The 20,264-nt window shown below is 40.2% G+C and overlaps 1 protein-coding gene across 1 annotated transcript in view; it reads right to left on the bottom strand.

The window, feature by feature from the left end:
- The window catches only part of LRP12 (LDL receptor related protein 12), a 43,987-nt gene that overhangs the window by 5,110 nt on the left and 18,613 nt on the right, over nt 1–20,264 (bottom strand). Inside the window, exons 2-4 of the mRNA XM_054167224.1 lie at nt 9,774–9,830; nt 2,609–2,744; nt 941–1,143 (exon numbers count right to left, since the gene is read on the bottom strand). Of these exons, the coding sequence (XP_054023199.1) occupies nt 941–1,143; nt 2,609–2,744; nt 9,774–9,830 (396 nt within the window). The remainder of the gene's footprint in view (nt 1–940; nt 1,144–2,608; nt 2,745–9,773; nt 9,831–20,264) is intronic.

Genomic DNA, 20,264 nt, shown 5'->3' with positions numbered 1-20,264 from the left:
AGAGAACTTTAAGCTAAACAAGAAAATGATGCTCATTTATAGTGATTGAAAAAAACAAACAAATCTGTCTTCCATGGTGCTAGAAAGAAGTCACAAAAATACTGTTGCTCTCCTCTACCACTCAAAACACACATTTTGTCCTGCAGTATCAGTCATCTCCTCAAATGCCTGTAAAAGGAGTCAGACCTCTCTCCTGGTTTTATAGGTTCCTACTTGGTACTAAAGGATGTATGGCAAGACAGCTGAGGAATACCTTTTTCCACCAACTAAAGAGAAATCTCTGTCCTCACTTCTTCCCACAGCTCCTGACTACACAGCAACCAAGAGGAGAGTGTAGCAAATGCAACAACCCATGCTTGCCTGAACACAAAACCATACTTCAAAGGTTAATGATGCAAGTAATGGTGTTGAAAACATGGAAGACTGTGTGGGCTTTTTTGGGTTGGTTTCAGGTTTTGTTGCCTTTTTATTTTTTGTTGGTTGGTTAGCAGGGTTTGGGTTTGTGTGGGGGTTGGTTTGTTTTCTTTTTTTGTTTTGTTTTTCTTTTCTTTAATTGGTTTTGTATTTAAATTCTGGGGGTGGGGGAAATACAAATTAGGAGAGATGGAGGAACATCTTTATTTAAGCAAATGTAATCTCCTGGCTACTACCACAATTCTAACATCAAGAATATTTCTTTCAGGGCTTCCTTAACACAGTTCCAACCACATTAAACATGGAAGCACGGCTGTGAAACAAGCTGTTTGAGCTCTGAATCAAACACAGTTGTGTCAGTTTAAATCACTGCAATTTCTAAAGACCAAGGCACGGGCTGTGAAATAGGCTATAAAACAAACCGTGGTGGTCGATGCTCCAAAAAAACATTACAAAAATCTGCATTGCCCTCCTGGTTCCAGAAAATGCAACCACAAAACTGAGCCATGCATCATTCCAAACATACCAGCAAAGTAGGCTAATCTGAAGCCTTTCCTGGAGATGCTATCATCTGAATGAAATCTGATCAAAACGTGATCCTGCGTAGAGATGTATGGCGAAGGAATGGAGGAGCCACACGCTCTATAGCCTTCGATATTCTTGTAGCTGCCAATCGTTAACCAATCTGAGCTGCAGCGTCGGGATCCCTCAACATCAAAATCTTGAAAGCTGGGGAGAAAAGCAACAAAACCTGGTCAGAACTGGTACTGAACCGGGTATTACACAACCAAGATGATGAATTGTAACACACCGAAATGGAAATTAGCTGTAAGACCTTCTCTGGTCTGAAATAAAAAGAGCAGCTTCTCTACCTGTGCAAGAATAGGACTTAACCTTGTGGTCATGACATTTTCAGGAGGACAGCAAGAATTGATTCTGCTAACCAAAATATTGCTCAGTTTTGCCATAAAAATCACATGGAGCTTTCATCCAGAAGAAATGAAAATCAATAATTCTGTTCATGCACTTGTCTTCATGAGTCTCACCTGATGACATTCATATCTTACCAAATGGTTTTATTTAACCCAAACATCATCAAAACTTTAGCTAATGCTGCACCTAACCAAGGCCATGACATGATAAACACAGATGAATCGTTCAAAACTATGATTTCAGGTAAGATTTGCTTCCACTTACAAACTACTCAGTTATGCAATGGGTATGTCATGAAATGCCATGGTATGGCTACAGCTGTATCAAGGCTTGCTGTCATGGTAATGAAGTGTGAAGGAGAAACAGCCTGGGCAAAATAGGTCAGTACAGAAAACAGCAGTAAACCAGAAATGAAAGATGAATCACAGATGAGTGGAAGAAAATAGTATTAGAGAATTAAAGAGTTTTAGGAAGAATAAACTGTATGAAGAACTTCAGAAAGCATTCTTAGTAGATGAACAGCTCTAGCTGCTTTACACTGCATTTATGCCAGCTCAATATTTAGTGGAAAGACTTTCAATTGAAAAATAGTACTTCAAAAGAGTAACTGATGGCAAAGCAATTATTTCATAATGTCTTCACCGCCTGCTTCTTAGGTCAGCAGGTCTGGACTGGAAACTGAAGTAAATCTGCAGTTAATGCATCTTCATGATCAGCCTGTGAAGCAGTACTAATTTGTGATGCTAAAACAAGACTTGATTTCCCTTGTGACAGTAATAGGGAATGAAGTGATGAGAACCTGAGCCTATGATACCACTTTCACATTACTTCCTTTTAAATATAGGCACACGAAACTGTGAGGAGCACCCTGCACCAAAACCAATCATACATCTATTGATTCACTATTTATACCCAGCCACTTTTAAGCACACCACAAGACTAAATAGCAATGAAGCAGTAGAGAATTGCCCCTACACTTTTTGGGTTTTTTAATGCAAGACTCTTGTATTTCAGACATGTTAAAAAGAAATCAACTAAATGACCGTGCAGGAGCTTTTTCTGGTTGCCAGCTTGCCTGCTGAAACCAAATGCTGTGTGGCTGTGTGAGAGCAATCCAGATAAAAGGAAAGGCGGGAAGCAGTCAGAATAGAAATCATACATTTACAGGAAGGAAGGAGTTGGTACATACACAAGTGGCAGTTAAAAACATCTAGTCAGTACCTCTGTAATCCATGTGGTTAATACAGGAGCACTGTTTTACCTTATAGTAATGATCTCCCCTGGCTTTGCATGGATGTACCAGCTACAGTTGATTCGGGCAGGATACTCAGAGGGCCACCCTGGGCTTGTGATTGTCCCACTTGGTGATCGAATTTGTTCTGGAATATCTCCACAAGCTAAAAAAAAAAGAATCAAAAGCTATTTGATTAATGCCTTTTAAAAACAAACAAACAAAAACCCATCAGGACAAAAAACAATCAACACTTATAAGGGAAAATATCATGGTTAGATGAAGTTTATTCCTTGCTAATAAAAATGTCTAAAGGGGTTCATAATGGACACAGGTCACAGCATGTCAGTCAAAAGCTGTTTTCCAGTGTTGCCACTGCAGGTGCTTACAGTGTTGTCAATTAGCACTACAGAGAAGCAGTAGAAAACGATTACTCTACACAGACTTTGACAACTTTTATTAGTATGAAAGATTTTTCTGTTTCCTAATTTCATTTTCAGCCTTCACAAAGACTCAGTTCAATTTAGCTGCACATTTACTCCTTAGACTGACAAATGCATAGATTAAGGTAAAATAATCATGTAGTTGAAATTTCCTGTCTTAAGAAGACTCAGTGCCTGGCCATCATTAAGATACCTGTTCCCAGCCCTTGGCATAGAAATTAGCTTCATATACATGATTTGAAGGCAAAAAGAACTTACTGCAGCACATGATTTATATATATTAAAGGTTAGGTTTCCAAGAGATTATTCTTACAAGGGACCTGCATAACTACAGTTCTGATAATAGACTAGAAAGCCTGTATTTATAGGACTAATTCTATGCAACCAGACTAACTCAGCCATTTGTATTCTTTCTTTATTATAGGTGTAGCTTTCTGTATTGACCTTAACTCAATTGCTTGTTCCTTTTACTGGAGTGTTCTCAGCTCTACTGATTTCATTTCAAGCAATGTACTTATTAATTTTGTGGGTTTGTTTCACTGTTGGTTTTTGTCCCCTCAGCAGCCTCATATCAAACATCTATCACATTCATAACCTCCACATAAATAGGAAGGCCAGAATACTCTTGCTACGTAGTCTGAAAATCATGAGGAAGTTTCAGAGGTCAAAAACTCATTTAAGATAATTGCTCTCTGTCATTTTATTTTACAGTTTCCTCGCTGTTCTTCCAAAACTTGAAGTTTGCCGGTAGCACAACTGGTTACACACAGTAGTTTAAACAGCTGGAGTATTACAAATGAGGAGCTATTTTCATTATTGTGATGATCCAAAGCTTTTAGAATGGCTTAATTTCTGAATATGTGCAAAAGTTGTAAACAGGTTGTGGGTTTTTTTTCCCTATTTTTATCCACAGTCAAACTTCTAAGATTGTTTTTAATGGGGACCTGAAATGAATGTTCTAATACAATAAAAATTTGCATTCTTTAATTACTACTTAAAATTCTTTCTAAGTAGCATAACAGATTTCTAAAACTAGATTTAGAAGGACTGAAAGACAAAAATGCTGGCATTTTCTGTATTAGCTTGAAAACAGAGATTTAGAAACAAAACCAATAAACTGTTTTCACATACAGCTGTTATGAAACATTTCATTACACAGTTTCCCACGTTTCTCATTAGAGCTTCCTTCATGCTGCATAGCTGAGTATCACCATGCTTCAGCTATAGACATAGGACCTGCCCAAATGTCTAAGGAAGAAAAAAAATAATCTCAAAATATAGAAAAATATTCTTTTATTGGAATAGTTATCAACTATGCCCTGAAACTTTCTTGGTTTAATTTTGACCAAGCCCTATAGGTGGTGCTCTAACACCATGGTATTTTGGAACACAACTCCTCTGTGAATGACTGGATATACTTCATGACTGTTCAGACAAGAAATAGGAGGACTGGAAAGGAAAAAGCAGTTACTTGCATTTAAATGTTCAAGGAAAATAGTATTTTTAATAGGTATTAAAAAAACCCACACATGCAAGAAAAGTAGAAGTATGTGTAAAACAAATGCATCAAGCTCGCAGTGGTGGGCAAGCAATTCCATGCACTGCTTGGTGACTACTGAAATAGTGCCTAACTAAAATAAGCTGCCTTTGGGTGAAATTTATACTGTTACACCATTCATCTGATTTTAGATATTCACAAACTTCTGAGGAAGCTTTTACATTTGCCTGGTACAGAAAAACCTTACACTGGAAGATAAAACCAATCCACTCAACATATGTTCATTCAAAAAACCTCCAAATGCCCGAGGATGCTATAAATACAGGCACAGTGTTTGTCTCTTGAATAGAAACCTCCCCAACACTGCCAGGAACTGTAAATTACTATGCAATTAACTTTGCAACTTCCTATCCTGGGCACAGCGCACCTTGACAACTATAATTTACTCAATCCAATCCCTGCAGCAGTACAAGCAGTAACTTCCATTCAGACTTGTGTAACGAGAAGTTCAGCACAGTCTGTATAACCAAAGAATTTTCAGAGCATCCCCAAAACTTCCAGTTTTACTCAAATTCAGTTTGCTTAGACTTTCTTCATGATACCAGCCATATCCCTATACTTTCAATATTCTTTTACCTAAGATGTTTTTTCCTGTTTCCACTGAAGCTAACACTGAACTGAGGGGAAAAATAGGATCATTTCCAGCACCACCCACTATGGGAAGAAAGAAACAGACTAAGGAGGCATGAGGAAGCAAGAATGACCACAGGCACTAAAATACAGGGTGAAGTGAACAACACTGTGCTTCTGCTGTAGAACAGAGAAAATCAAACTGAAGAAAAGGGAATGGACTGGAAAAGGGAATTACAGCTTCCTTCCTGTTAACTGAATAAGCTAAACGTACTTGCACACTTGCTATACATGCATGTACTGAAATCTTTTACTTGTAACTCAGGACAGAACTCTCCCATTTGCTTGAAAATGTCTATAAAGGTCAAGATCAGCCATGCAGAAGATGCACTTCAAGAGTGCTGTCATTTTCAGAGAAAATTTCTCAAGAAAACAGAAGAATGAAAATTAAGATAATTAATAAACAAAAAACCCCAACTACTACCAACAACAACAAAAGAGATGAGCTTGCAGCTGAGGTAGAAGCACACAACAAACCAATCAGGCTGCATGATAGAGAAGCAAAGACACAGCATCACGTGTACCCAAGATCTTTGCCAATCTCATCCTGGTGGCTGCAAGATTTTCAGATGGCAAAAAACCCCAACAACCACCTCTCTACCTACATTCCTCTCAATTCCCCTATGTTCTTTGGTGCAGTTCTGCTCATCTATTCCCTGTTTTAAACTCTTTCCTTCATGAGCTTTTGTTTTATTAGCACTCTATTGGCAGTCCCATTTGCTGCTCTGCTGTAGCCCTGTTCAGTGGTTGGCCATGCTGTAACTGGGTCTGAAGACCTTCCACAGACTCAAGTGCAAAATAATGGCCAGAAAACCTGAGAGGCCAAGCTGTGCACATGGTTTTCTGGTGTATGTGGGGTTTCTTGCAGACTTTTAAAAAGCACATACAACACTCTTCCCTGTTCCCCTCTTGCTGCATTGTGCTCCCCAGCCCACGTTACAGAAGATGGCTGCAAACTACCTCGGGGGTGTTGACTGGTAAACAGAATTCAACTTGCAAGCTGTAACAGGAAAATAATTAAGGAACCTGTGCAAGAATTCTGTAGCAAGATCTAGAGTACCACCTGTAGTAACAGTGAAAAACATGTCACGGAAAAAGTCACTTCAGAAAAGCAGAGAGAGGGAGATTAGGGATTTATCTTCACAGTAATGCCAGGAGATTAGTTGAAAAGATAAAAGAATTAGCTTTCAATATGGAGCCACAAGATGATAAGGTATGCATTATATTGGACATGGTAAGGACATGAATGCAGCTGGATAAATGATCTAAAGGTGTTTAAAACAGCTTAGAGTAAAAAAGAGAATAATGTTGTGATAAAGTCTAAACCATGAACAGGGAGGATAATTATTGCATTTGTAACTCTCGGGAGCCACTGAAAGTCTTACTTGGAGAACTACAGGGGAAGAAGGCATAGGAATCTTTGCCTTCAGGTCAAGCTGGGAAGCTTTAATTTAAAATGCCCTTTGCTCTGCCATACAGAGAAACACTCAGTAAAAAGGACTAATTTTAAATTATTTCATTGTTGTACAGAAGTGTTTTCAGCAGTGTGGAAATTCTTTAACACAGGGCAGGAGGATTGATTTTGCAGTTGTGACAGCTATGGTGCAGCACACCCCAAAGAGAGACCTGACAATATTTCTCCATTTTTCAGATTTTGAAGGCATAAACACTTGTTCTCTAGTGCTAGCTTAGACAGGGGAGACAAGATTCCATTATTGCTGTTGGTAGAAAAAGTGCACTCGTATATTAGAGGTGTACCTGTAACTTGGCAGACATAATATACAGCAGAAGCATAAATACCAAAGACCACAGAGGTCTGCAATACTAAAATGTAATTTAGTAAGGTTGGTCATGTAGCCTCACAAGAGCAGCATGACAGGAAATCTACCACCAAGACAATCATTTCATTTCAAATCCCTTCTCAGTAGCAACTGTCCAGAAAAAAATTGCCTGCTTGGTTTCAGCACCAAGCTAAAGTTGGATTTAGAAAGATTAAAGGCCAGATGTCTTTGGTTCTATTTTACAGAAACTGTACTTAAAATTGTTCTGATAAGTATAAAGCTGTCCAGGTAGACTTGATGAAATATATAACCTGGAAATACAAAAACATGTTTGGCAGATGCAGACTGTTTCAAAGGAACTCGAAAAAGCAATCTAAATCCATCCCCACCTTCTACACTCGGGCCATGCACCTACCATTTAGCTGTACACACAAAAGAGCTGTACAGAAAACACCACTGGCTCTCTTTACACATTTTCTTCCGGTTTTCATTAGTATCCCATCCCCATGATCTTAAAACTCTCCAGGGAAAAACTTTAGCTTTATATAAGTACTGAAACTTGCAGAGTGCCTTTGTTTTCCCCCAGGCAGAAAGCAGCTTTGGAGCAGAGGATTTACCAAACATACTAATATCTGAATTTTTTTTAGATTTTCATTTCTAAATGGAAGTCCTTACTGGATCTTTTTGCTCAGATCCATCTACCAGCTGCTGCTATCTTGTATAGAAAGTACATTGTGTTCTTCTCTTCTTGGCACTGTCTATTCAAGCATGCTGGCCAAAGTACTGAGAGCAGAGTCAAACATTCCATTCACCTCTTGCCCAGCAGATGCTTGTCTGTCTGTACAGTGGCCTGTGACACAACTGTTGGCAGTAAACAAAGAGGTGAAGGGTTGGTCAAATATATCCTGAAAGCTCCATAGCTAGACTTTAGGCTGTGTATCTCATACAATCCAGTTCCAGCAGTGGCAAGTACCTGTACTGCTATCTGTTATTTACAGCATGCTATAGATACGATGTATAGGTGCATTGGACTGTGCCTGACCTAAGCACGACATAAATGGTATGGAATAAGGGGTGGAGAAGGTGCTGAGTTTGGCTGGGCTACAGCTCATTTTCTGCACAGTACCTAGTTTGGGGCTGTGTTTTGGATTTGTGCTGAGAACAGTGCTGATAACACAGGGATGTTTAGGTTACTGCAAAACAGAGTTTAGAGTCAAGGCCATCAGTGCTTCTCACAACAACCCCACCAGAGAGCAGGCTGGGGGTGCACTGGAAGTTGAGAGGGGAACACAGCTGGGACACCTGAACCCAGCTGACCAAAGGGGTGTTTCATGCCATATGATGTCATGCTCAGCATGTAAAGCTGGGGGAAGGAGGAGAAAGGAGAGATTTCTGGAGTGATGGCTTTTGTCTTCCCAAGTAACTGTTACCTGTGATGGTGCCCTGCTTTCCTGAGCACCTGCCTGCTGATGCAAGTGGTGAAGGAATTCCTTGTTTTGCTTTGCTTGTATCCCCTGGCTTCTGCTCTACCTTTTTAACCCTTGTCATCTCAAACCCACCAAGTTTCTCTCACGTTTCTGATTCCTCCTCTCATTCTGCTGTACAGGGACTGAGTGAGCAGTTGTGTGGGACTTGGCTGCCAGCTGAGCTTTAACCAGCACAATATGATAGTTGGTGCATTACTACTGTTGTAAAGCAACAACAGTCTTCAGGGTGCAGTACAAGAACAGATAACAAAGATCTGATAGTCTTTGAGTGGCAAACAATGGAATGGAAAGAGAAGGTACTATGGTGCAAGAGAGACCATCCACTGCCATACATCTATCCAAAAATTCAACCATGTGCACAAGTAGCAAGGTAATGTTTGAAGTGCTACTGCAAGGACACGTGAATACTACAGTGAGGTGTTCAAGCTGTCCTCAAAAAGAATGAGTTTGCATTTTGATTCTTCTTTCAGGAGAAGGCTGTGAAAATCAGTTTGATTTCCAAGGATCAGCAGCTTCTTCCCCATTAAATTAAACAAGCTTGTTTTCTTCTACCCACTGAAGAAGGGTATTTATATCCCCACTTGCACATATTCTGAACATAAGCAAGTGGCACTTGCTTAACAACTAAGAACTGAGACTACAACTTGTATGGCCTAATGCTTTAAGGGACGTACAGTCCCATCACTAACAGAATAACCCCAACCATGGCTGCTGCACCGAAGAAGCCTGACTTACTGGAAAAGAACACAGCAACCTAGGAGCAATGTGTGCTGCTTTATGCCCCATACTCTCCCAGCATCTCATCAGGTTTTCAGTTTCATGAGTTCTAAAATTCTTTTTTCCCCCCTTGTATTAAGGAAACTGTGCAGTGAAGTGTACAGTGGTTTCAGTTACTGCTTCAATCTAATCAGCTGAAATGCATAACTCCTGGATTTATATTATTTGATAGTAGCAGTGACCAAAATTACATTTCAATAAATTTCATTTCACAAAAACTTCACTGTGGAAAGAAAATATCAATTCAACTTAAACCAACTTTTCTCTTAGTTCAATGTTTGTATGGAAAAATAATTAAGCAGTCCACTTAGAAAGGCATAATCTGTTCATGAGCATGCAGGTATCAATTTTATCTTATGAGAATTTTTCCATGTTCCAGTTGCTTCATTCCTTATTACATGCTGCAAAAGGCAGTAATAATTTTTATAGCCAAATATCTCTTCATAAGATACCAGGTGGCTTTCAATATTTACTATTTAAGTCATGCATGAAATTTAAACATTACAAAAAATGACTTACCCGTTGACACTCCTGAAATATGCACATTCTCAGAATGTTCTGCAAGAGCACCATTTCCTAAAATTAAACATAATGAATAAGCTAATTTCCAAGATAAAATTTGTAAAAATTTCTTCAGATACCCTTTCACAGAACAGAAAGAAAAAAAACCAAAGTTACTTTAATTAAAAGCATTAAAAATCCTACGTTCGTTTTATGAGAAAACTTAGAGGAAAAGTTACTCTACAATAAAAATAAACCCCAGGCATTATTAGTGTTCGAGGAGCAACTGAATATACTGGGAAGCTAAGGAACGAGAGACTGATGGTAGCAAGGAGTTTTGAGGAACTGCAGGCATTTTATATGGCAGACTTTGCATAAAATGCTATTTTCTTTTCAAGAAAGCTTCATTTCAATGTATCTTCCCCACCTCCCCTGGCATCAAACAAAATTTGTAAGTAAATGCTATGCAAATAAAGAGATCCATGAAAAGGCATCCATCTATTTCATAATGAATTGCAGCCCACAGCCTTTATGCAGAAAGATGTTCCAAGACAGAGCCAGGAACTAGCTACCTTCAAAAGTAAAGATGAACAACCAGACCCACGTGGCCATCAAGAGTTAGAAACAAACCAAACTATTCCTCTGAAGAAGCCTGCTGAAGCAAATGGTGGTAACCCTGTGACTCGATGGGACAGATCAAACCATATTTGTGAACGCTTCTCCCACCAACACCTCTCATTCTCCTCTCCTTTATTCAACATCTTTTCTCGGAACCCTTACAAGAAATGTTTTGTACAGACATCTTGGGACGAGAGAGCTACTCTCACAAGTAAGCTGCTTTGAACACAGAGTGAATCTCAAATGTAAAATACATCTCCAAGCAAATTCTGAAACCACAGCGCTTCCTCACTCTTAGTTCTGTAATGCTGAAGATTTGCCATGCTACACAGGTTTTCAAACATGCAAAATCAGTTGCTCCACCAGCACTGCAATTTAAGTGTGATACATTTGGTGACAAGAACCTTAAATACATGGGGAAAACTCCAATTCCTTTTTATACTAAGCATAAAGACTAAGAGTCAACCTAGCACACATACACCTGAGCAAGCAGCCCAACTGCAGTGGGTACAAATGAACTGCTTCAGAAATAGTTCCCAGGGCTGACACCACATGCACAAAGATACAGTATTTTTTTTCACTTCCTGGACACACAGAATCACAGATGTTAGGGGTTGGAAGGGACCTTGAAAGATCAGCTAGTCCAACCCCCCTGCCACAGCAGGATCACCTAGGGTAGGCCACACAGCAGCGCATCCAGGTCGATTTTGAATGTGTCCAGAAAAGGAGATTCCACAACCTCCCTGGGCAGCCTGCTCCAGGGCTCTGGCACCCTCACAGGGAAGTTTTTCCTTATGGTCACATGGTATCTCCTCTGCTCTGGCTTGCATCATCACTCCTTCTCCTATCACTGGGCATCTCTGAGCAGAGGCCGTTTCCATCCTCCCAACAGTCACCCTTCACATCTCTATAAGCATCCCTCAGGCTCCTCTACTGCAAGCTAAAGAGACCCAACTCCCTCAGCCTTTCCTCATAGGGAAGATGTTCCACTCTCTTCACTGTCCTTGTGGCTCTGCACTAGACTCTTTCACGCAGGTTCCCTGTCCTTGAACTGAGGGGCCCAGAACTGGACACAAACAAACTTGAGGGTCAGAATGTGTAGAAATGTTGCAAGTGTACTTTTCCTTTAAAAAATAAACCACAATTCTTGGACTCTACAAGCCCTCCCATTTTTAATGTACTCCTTTTGTTGCACACATTTACATAGCAGCTTGCTTTACCTCCTTTGAGAAATACCCAATCATTCTACACTTTAACAATTGTCCTTGATGCTCAAAAGATAAAGAACCCCCCCATTTAAAACCCCCTATTAGCTAGCAATTATTTTCCAATTAACCTATTTTTAAAAGCAAAAGGTAACAGTAAGTTTTCAAAAGCTACTCTCCAAATCCATCCTGCATACAGGGGTGTTTGCAGCCCTGATTTCATGGCTGCAGTAACAGTTCTAAATTTACAAAGTAAACACCATCTTTGCTGCAAAGTGATTTTCCTTGGAACTTGTAACCACAGAAGCACATTTCCAATTGTCTTGCTTTTCACTATTTCCATCAATTCAAGACCTCTTGTTTTAAACTAAAAATAGCTTGTATTTCATCTTTCAAACTGCAGTAAGGATTATTCACCAGGTTTGTGGTTTCAAAAAGGGGTTATTAGCACACACAGCTACATCTGTAGTTATTACTGAACACTGACAGCGAACAACACGACAACAAAGAAGGAATTCACAAACATTTTGAAATATAAAAAACTCCAAAGTAATTAATGTTGAAGACACTCCACTGATGCCCTCAGAATCTGAATTACAGACAAGCTGCCTATACATAAAGATCAGGAGAACCCACCCAGAATTTTAATGGTGTCAGTTCTGCTAACGACACAATAGTGAAACGTGAAAATACTGACATGACATTAAAGTGATGGAAGGAAAAGCAATGTGTATGTAAGGAATTGATATAAGCTACACATCAGTATTAATGAGATGCATACTAAAATGGGAGCACATATCACAATTCCTTGACTTAATGGGTTAAATTGGGAAGAAAAAAATCAGCATCCAAAAATGGAACCCTTAAGTGTTTTCCATCTACATATGCTTTATGATGTGACAATCAATCTCTTGACATAAAGTGAGGCCAGATCTATCGTCATAGATCACTAAGAATCCCCAACTCAGATCCAGCTATTAAAGTAGCAAAATAAGGTGTTTTTAACAAAAATAATTTCCTTCCCAATAATCCTTCAATACATTGAAGATGATCCTTAGAAACCTCCCAGATTATCACTTCCCCTTTTCTTTAGTGAGACTGTCACTGGAGCAGTGTGTTCAGCTGCCATTTAAGCAGTACTAACTGCTGACACCTTCCTGAATTTTTAGGCAGCGATCCTCATATGATCTCACAGTTATGTCACATGCTCCATGCAAACTGAGCCCACTGGAATATCAACAGGTAACAGATCAGTAATTTCCATTAAGATATGGGAACACAATTACCTTTGAAATTCCTGCCAGTCTATCAACTTAATACAGCAGAGTCTAGAAAAAAATTCTTAGGTCAGCAGTAAGCTTTCATATTTCTTTATGTTTCAAAGACACCTTTGTTATTCATTACAGTTTGAACTGAAGTCTTAAACTGTAGCAGGTGCCACCTAGCAAAACTTGACACAAAGTTTGCTCCCATCAGTTACAGGAACTGCTCAAGCACACCTAACAACAGCACAGCACTGGGCAGACACACTGAGAAGAGAAGATCCTGCAGAAATCCATTCTGCCTGTGAGACACCAAGCTTGTCTTTCAAACCCTGGCATCTTCCATCACTTTCTTTTTGGTGATTTCTTAATTAAAACACCACCACCACCACCCAGCAAACCCAAACAAAACCCCCTGCCAAGCCCAAAAAAACACACACACAAAAAAACCCAAAACACCCTCCCCACCCCCCTGTGTATAACCAGGTCTAGAGCCACCTCCTTCATAGTCTTTTATAAATTTTTAAAGCAAATGGACCAGCTATTTTAAGGAGTATTAACCAGAAGTGTAAGCCAGCTTTAGTCCTGCAGCTTAATGCACACTCAGCAATTGTGTTTAAGTTATAAAATTCAAATGGACAAAGTAAAAAATAAACCAACCAACGCACCCACAGACAAGCAAACACCCACACCCCCCCACACCCCCCTACATAAACCAACAGAAAACCAAGAACCACCCCCAAACAAGTAGAATCCTTGCTAAAGAGGATGTATGACATACTAAGCTACTGGTAACCTCCAGGATAACCAAAAGTATGGGAAAGACCTTAAATGGCTTTCTATTTAAGTGCACATCAATGTTCTGCCAGCACTGCTGGTATCTCTCTAAAGATTCCTTTACTGCAATAAAAGCAATAGTTAACTAATTGGCTGATTTTTATTAATGATTCTACAGGGTGTGCTTACAGTCTGGAACAATCTCCAGGTTCTGAGGTCCATTTCTATCATAACTTTTATACATGTTCAAAACATAATTATGGTCAAAGTTGGTCACAGATTCTGACAGTCAATATAAACCTTTCTTTTCACAGTGCAAAGCCAGTGCCTTTGACCTCTGTCCAATTTTTCTATCCCATTCAAATCCTCTGGGTTAAGATACTGTCTTGTCTTAGAAGCAGGCAGAAACAGACAAGTAGTACCACAAACCCTTGAATTAATTCCTTTTGATTTGTGTCTCACAGCTGGCTGAGCACAGAATCAGGCAAGACAACACTAGGCTTGCCTTCAGGTTTTCAAGCATTTGGGGCATTTCACCCCTATCAGTCTATATGAAACTACAGAAAACCCCTCCTATCCTATCACGAAAAACCCAACACCCTTAAAACACCATTTCCCAACATCCTGGTCCAAGAGCCACAAACCCTATAATCCTACAGGGAATCTGGAGAGGAGAACAAAACTACAGAGAAGATAAAATCCATAGTCTTAGAAAGTAGTTCACTGACATCTTCACATAGGAAAATAAACACAGGCCAGGGGAACAGATCTGGCAGCAAGGAAAGCACCACAGCAGCAAACACTTCAGACTGCAAAGCAGGGAAGTGAGGAAAAAACCCAGTGCTTTCACACTTGAAAAACAAGACATGTTGGGAGAAAACAGCTGCTCAGTTCTATAAGTTAGAAGACCCAGATAGTAGCAGTGATGTTCAGACTAATGTGGAGGTTAACCAAAACACACCAGCCATCACTTCAGGTGTTACTCCTGCTATAGCCCTCCTTCCCCATAACCTACCCAGCACAGCTTGCTCTCAAAATGGGACCAAACTCAAAGGATTAGCTGTGCATAACTACAGAGAATAAAATTGAGCCCACAGTCCTGAAATGAGCTCCTCCTGGAAATGGGACTCAAATTCATGCAGTTTTCTAAACACAGACAGACACCTCCCAGCCCCCCAGTACCTGAGTGTGCCTCTTAGTCTAAACATTCAGATTTATCAAGATGAAGCTTCTGCATTCCAAATACATGAACTTGAAGGCCTCTGAAAAAGAACAAGTTTATCTAAAGAAGTTTATTTAAATACTGATATATTCACAATAGAAAATAATGAATCTCAATGAAAACCCCATTTTCACTTCATTTTGGCTAAAACTAATAATACAAACACACAGTGAAGTGACAAATACTGTAAAGTGCACCTAACAAATTTGGTACCTGGAGCTTTGTCTGCCATGACTGTGAAACTGAACCTCAGAACTGTTCAGTTTGGAAGAATATCATCTCTCTGGGGACTCCAGTTAAACACAGACTGTGTTTTAGAGATATTGACTGTTGAAATGAAAACTGGAAAGAAAAATCCATACTGGCAAACACCACACCTCAGTTACTTTGTCCTGTTAGACCAAGAAGTCACTGTGCACAAAAGAAATCATGTACATTTATCTTCACTGTGATTAGCTTTAACAGACAAATTAACCTCCCCTATAAACAGAATTGTATCAATTGAGGAACTGCTTTAACTGAATGGCCACAAAGAGAGGCTTCTCTAAACTACCTTGAGTTAAAAGGCACTGTGGTGCATCAGGACTGCTGCATAAGCAGACTGCACAGGATATTCCTCACGAACCGCAATTATCAGGAGATCAACACTTCCTGTGCACAACTGCATTTCCCAACACCCTTTATCACAGCACCTGTTCAACTTGCTTTACTTCAATGTACTTCATGACCAAACTTCCTTTCTTCAACCTACTCCCAAAATTTCTGTCCACTCTGTACCTCACCAGTAGGCTTAACTTGTATACACTGCCTCTTGTCAAGATTACCTTGCAGTAACCTGCACCAAGTTTTGCTTCTGAATGATGAAGCGTGGGTGACACCACCCAAATAAGAATCTAACTATACACTTGCATGAATAAAAATGCTGCTGTCTTATGCATAACCCCACTAAAAAGCCACTTAGCAGTAGTTGTCTGATGTCTAGTCCAAAAATAGCAATATCCTTCTCAATGCAGATATGGGACCTGGAAACTTCCCTGATGGCTCTGTAAGCTTCCTGTATGCTTCTGGGAAATGCCCCCTTTGGCTAGCACATTTTCTGATAGTCCTAGCCAGAGACCATCAGAACATCCCACTGTCTGTTCTGCAAACATCCAAGCACAGCTGTGCTGAAATAAGCTCCATCTGAAGACCCCACATGTCAGGCTTAACCACAGTCATGCTCTTCCACTGCTGAGTCATTGGAAGAAAACTGCATGGGCTAACTGCTTGCCTATCATACCTATGATTAATCTAAGGTTAAGATGTTATGGCTCTGAGCAGGGCATGCAAGAGACCAACAGAAAAACTAGTACTATCCTTCTCCAGAAGACAGACTAGACTAGACCAGACCAGATTGGAAAAGACCTTCAAGATTATCAAGTCCAACCTATCACCCAACACCATCTAATCAACCACACCATGGCACCAAGTGCCTCATCCAGGCTCTTCTTAAACACCTCCAGTGATGGTGACTCCACCACCTCCCTGGGCAGCACATTCCAATGTGTCTGTGAAGAATTTCTTCCTAAGATTCAGCCTAAACCTCCCCTGGTGCAGCTTGAGACTGTGTCCTCTTGTTCTGGTGCTGCTTGCCTGGGAGAAGAGACCAACCCCCACATGGCTACAACCTCCCTTCAGGGAGTTGTAGAGAGCAAGAAGGTCTCCCCTGAGCCTCCTCTTCTCCAGGCTAAGCAACCCCAGCTCCCTCAGCCTCTCCTCACAGGGCTGTGTTCCAAACCCCTCACCAGCTTTGTTGCCCCTCAGAGGTCCTTTTCTACTCAAACCACCTATGACAAAAACATCTGTCTGATAGGTAACCCAAAGTACACTATTCCCATGTAGCTCAGATGCAGTCAATGAGCCACAAAAATTAAGATCCTCCCTCACTCTTTTGGCTCATTGTTTATAACCTCCTCAGCTCTTCAACACTTGCACCTGTTACTTGTTAAACTAGTGTACAGTTAGAATTAAATGCATTAGCTACTCCCACACTCTCCTGTGCTGCAGGAGTAGTAATCAGTAAATTGAGACTACACAACTGAGAAAGAGACCACTTTTTATAGTCTCAAATGAGCATCGAAAGCATGAGCAATAGGAGTATGAAAGAGCCTAGACTTGGGGTTTTATTTCATCCTTTATAAGCTAGAAATGTCTCTGAGAACATGGCTTCTCCTCTACTTTCTCTTCTATGTGCAAAACATGTCTCCTAGCACTGCCAAACTGTGTTACAGTCAGAAGACAGGAACTGAGCTATATGCACAACATTGCAAGAGACAAGGAACTGAAAGTGGTGCAAGAAGAAAAAACACACAGAAGTAGTCTAAGCATTTGAAACTTGTCCTCCCAGAAGAGTTCATCAAGTAAACAGCCTTACTGCTACAAGGAATGCTTCAAATTAAGGTGTGGCAGAGCTGAGAGTCCACAGAAGCCAAGCAGCATCTGCATATTCTCTGTATTCAGCAGCAAGGAAAGCAGTTGTTACTTGCAGATTTCTACAGAAATCAAGACAGCTTTCACAGTTAACACCATTTCATTAGTTCCTGCTTTCTGCTGGCTTAGATTGCCACAGCATCCTTTTGATTAGAGATATGCACGAAATCAAATGAACGTGTCTGTGCACCAGTATGTGCTTGGATTAACTACTCAAGATCCACAGCAAGCTCCTATTTTCAGGCCTTTATTTTTTATACTGCATTGCAATTGCACTTTGACCATACCTTTTTCCCAATTGCCACCTCCCTGTCAAAGGAAACCACAGGCTTTTGCATAATTTATACATTCCATGGCAAAAGGTGACTAAACAGCACCATGAGGAGTGACAGGATCGCTCCTTCAGCTGAAAAATCTTTGCTAAGAGCTATTGATAATTTCTTTATTAACTTTCAATCAGCAGTTTGGTATCAACCTCTTAAGTGCAGGTTTTCCCCACATTTCCTCAGTGTTAAGCATTGGAGGCAGGAATTTCAGGTGGTCATTTCCAAACAGCATTAAGCTGTGCAGCAAGATACAAATTATCCTTCAGGTAGGGAAAGGCTTAACTAACCATTTCTTTTAATAACAAATGACACATGCAGCAGAGAGAAACATTGAGGGAAAGCCTTACTGCTGGGCAGGCATCACTCACAATTCTCTACTAAAAGCAAGCTGAGCAATAGAGTGGCAAGATTTATTCCAAATCCCTGCAACAGAAGAACATCTGCTCCAAAGAAGATACAGAAAATATATCTGAAATGTCAAACAGTGCAAGTGAATGTTCACATTAAATGAGCAAGTGTTGTATACTTGAACACTACAATGGCATCATTAATTCTTTTAATTAAGGAAAGAATAAAACTGACTAACAGATGAAACTATACTGAAACAGTGGTTTATTTAATTGTGTTTATGATACAAAAGCAGGAAACAACACATAAAATTTCACTGGAAGAACAGATAAAGCACAGGATTTGTTTACATTACTCCATGCTGCTATTTTCTGTAGTACCATTTTTATTTTAGACCAACTGTGATGGAGTTTTACTTAGAAAAAATAAGACAAGAACGAGAGAAACAATTCTGCCATGAAATTGGTTTATGCAGGTTTCAGACTTTTCAGGTTCAAAATAACCAGTGGATATGGTGCTGATGAACGTCTGCATTGTACACTTAAAACCTGTGCAACACTGCATTTTTGTCTCACCATCTCATTCTGCCCTTTCCTCCTCACAGAGGTGCTTCAAATAATGCACAGCTGCCACAAGAAGTGTTTATTCATCACTTGGTGAATAAATCACAGCCACAACATTCTCAAATCTCCACCATACAGACCTTAAACCCAAAGTCAATCAATACTTGAATGAACAGCACACACCTTGATTCCTATGGTCTTAGTCACACTGACTTTAAAATCTCTCTACTTCTTCAGCACTGTAACATTATCCCCCTCACCCAAACCCAGTGGCTACTGAACAGGTACTCTAAAGATCAAAGTTCACTACCCAGTGAATGCTTTAAATCAGCTTCTCTACCAAAACATGATATATCCTCTATTCCTGATTAATTTTATGGTGTCAGCTTGAGGTTTGTCTACAGTAGTGCTTTATTTCAGACAAGGACCATGCTGCTCAATCTCCTGATCCTCTTTGGTTCACATTATACGGTGGCCTTAGCACCATCGAAGTGGATTCCTTTTAGATGACACGTGCCTACTGGTGCCACACTGACACCAGTCCTCTGGGCCACACCTCAGCTCGTCCAAGGAAAACCCTTCAGAAATGTATACAGCACAAACAATTGATCTTCAGCATAACTTGTTTTGCTCCAGATCTGCTCCTGCCAGGCCGTGGAATGTGCCAATGCAGAGACCTAAGCTACCAAACACCCCAGGTGTGCCCTCTGTTCATCACAGCTTCAGGGCTGTCAGGGAGGCTCTACCTCAACTTCAGGCAGAAGCTTCAGAGTCTCTGCAGTCTTTTGGTATGGGTGACTCAAGTTGTCTTGGTAGATTCATTAATCACTGCATACATTATTCACTAATAAACACCAATCTTGACTGCTGTTTTAACACACACTTTTATACTAGTCCATATAAAGCACAACAACAGGTTAGCATAATGTAGATGTCACATAGGTGCTGCCAAGACAGCTGATGCCAGGTTATTGAAAGCCAGTCCCCAGAAGCACTAGGAGACATTATGCAAATATTTGGACAATATTGCAGTGCACAACTGAACTCTCACTTCCCTGCTCTATAGGTGTGGCTCTCTCAAGTCACTCTTCCTTCTCCTTTCCACAGAAAGTGACAGCTCTCCCTTCCAGCCAATCAAACACACAGAGCAGCCAGCAGTTCCCTACTTGACCGTGTCATACAGCACTGAGCCTTTTCCTGGGTGTACCTGCAAGAGAGACTCACAAGAGAGAGAACAGGAAACACTTTCGAGAGAGATCTTTGCACACCAAACTAGCAAAATAACCCAAGGCTCCTTTGTCCTGGGTTGCAAAAGACAAGCTGGACTAGTAACTACAGAGACTGACTTAATGGTGCAGGTGGAAAAAAAATCCCCAACATGTGAACATGTGTAAGCCCTACAAGGCAGCTTTCAGTGGAGTCTCTTGTCATGAAAATACAACATTTTAAACTAATAACTACATGTAAAAGAAGCATTTTTGTGTAACAGTTTCAGTTACACAGTTTCAGGGAGGGGGGAATAATAAAGGGGAAAAAAAAGTTCAAGTTTGAGAAGGTGGGGACAGAAAAGAATAGTACTTTTTTTTTCAGTTCTCACTCTAAAATTCCACAAACTATTTATAGACAGCTCTAATATACTTGGCAACAAGCAGTGGAAAGTGGAAATCTAGCAGAGACACTGGCTCAGCTTCAACACAATTCCTGATTTTAAGCACATAA

This window comes from Dryobates pubescens, chromosome 14 (genome assembly GCF_014839835.1).
Source record: "Dryobates pubescens isolate bDryPub1 chromosome 14, bDryPub1.pri, whole genome shotgun sequence".
In the NCBI taxonomy this organism is placed as follows: Eukaryota; Metazoa; Chordata; class Aves; order Piciformes; family Picidae; genus Dryobates; species Dryobates pubescens.
The sequence above is the reverse complement of the archived record's forward strand: the minus strand, read 5'-3'. Positions and strand labels throughout refer to the sequence as shown.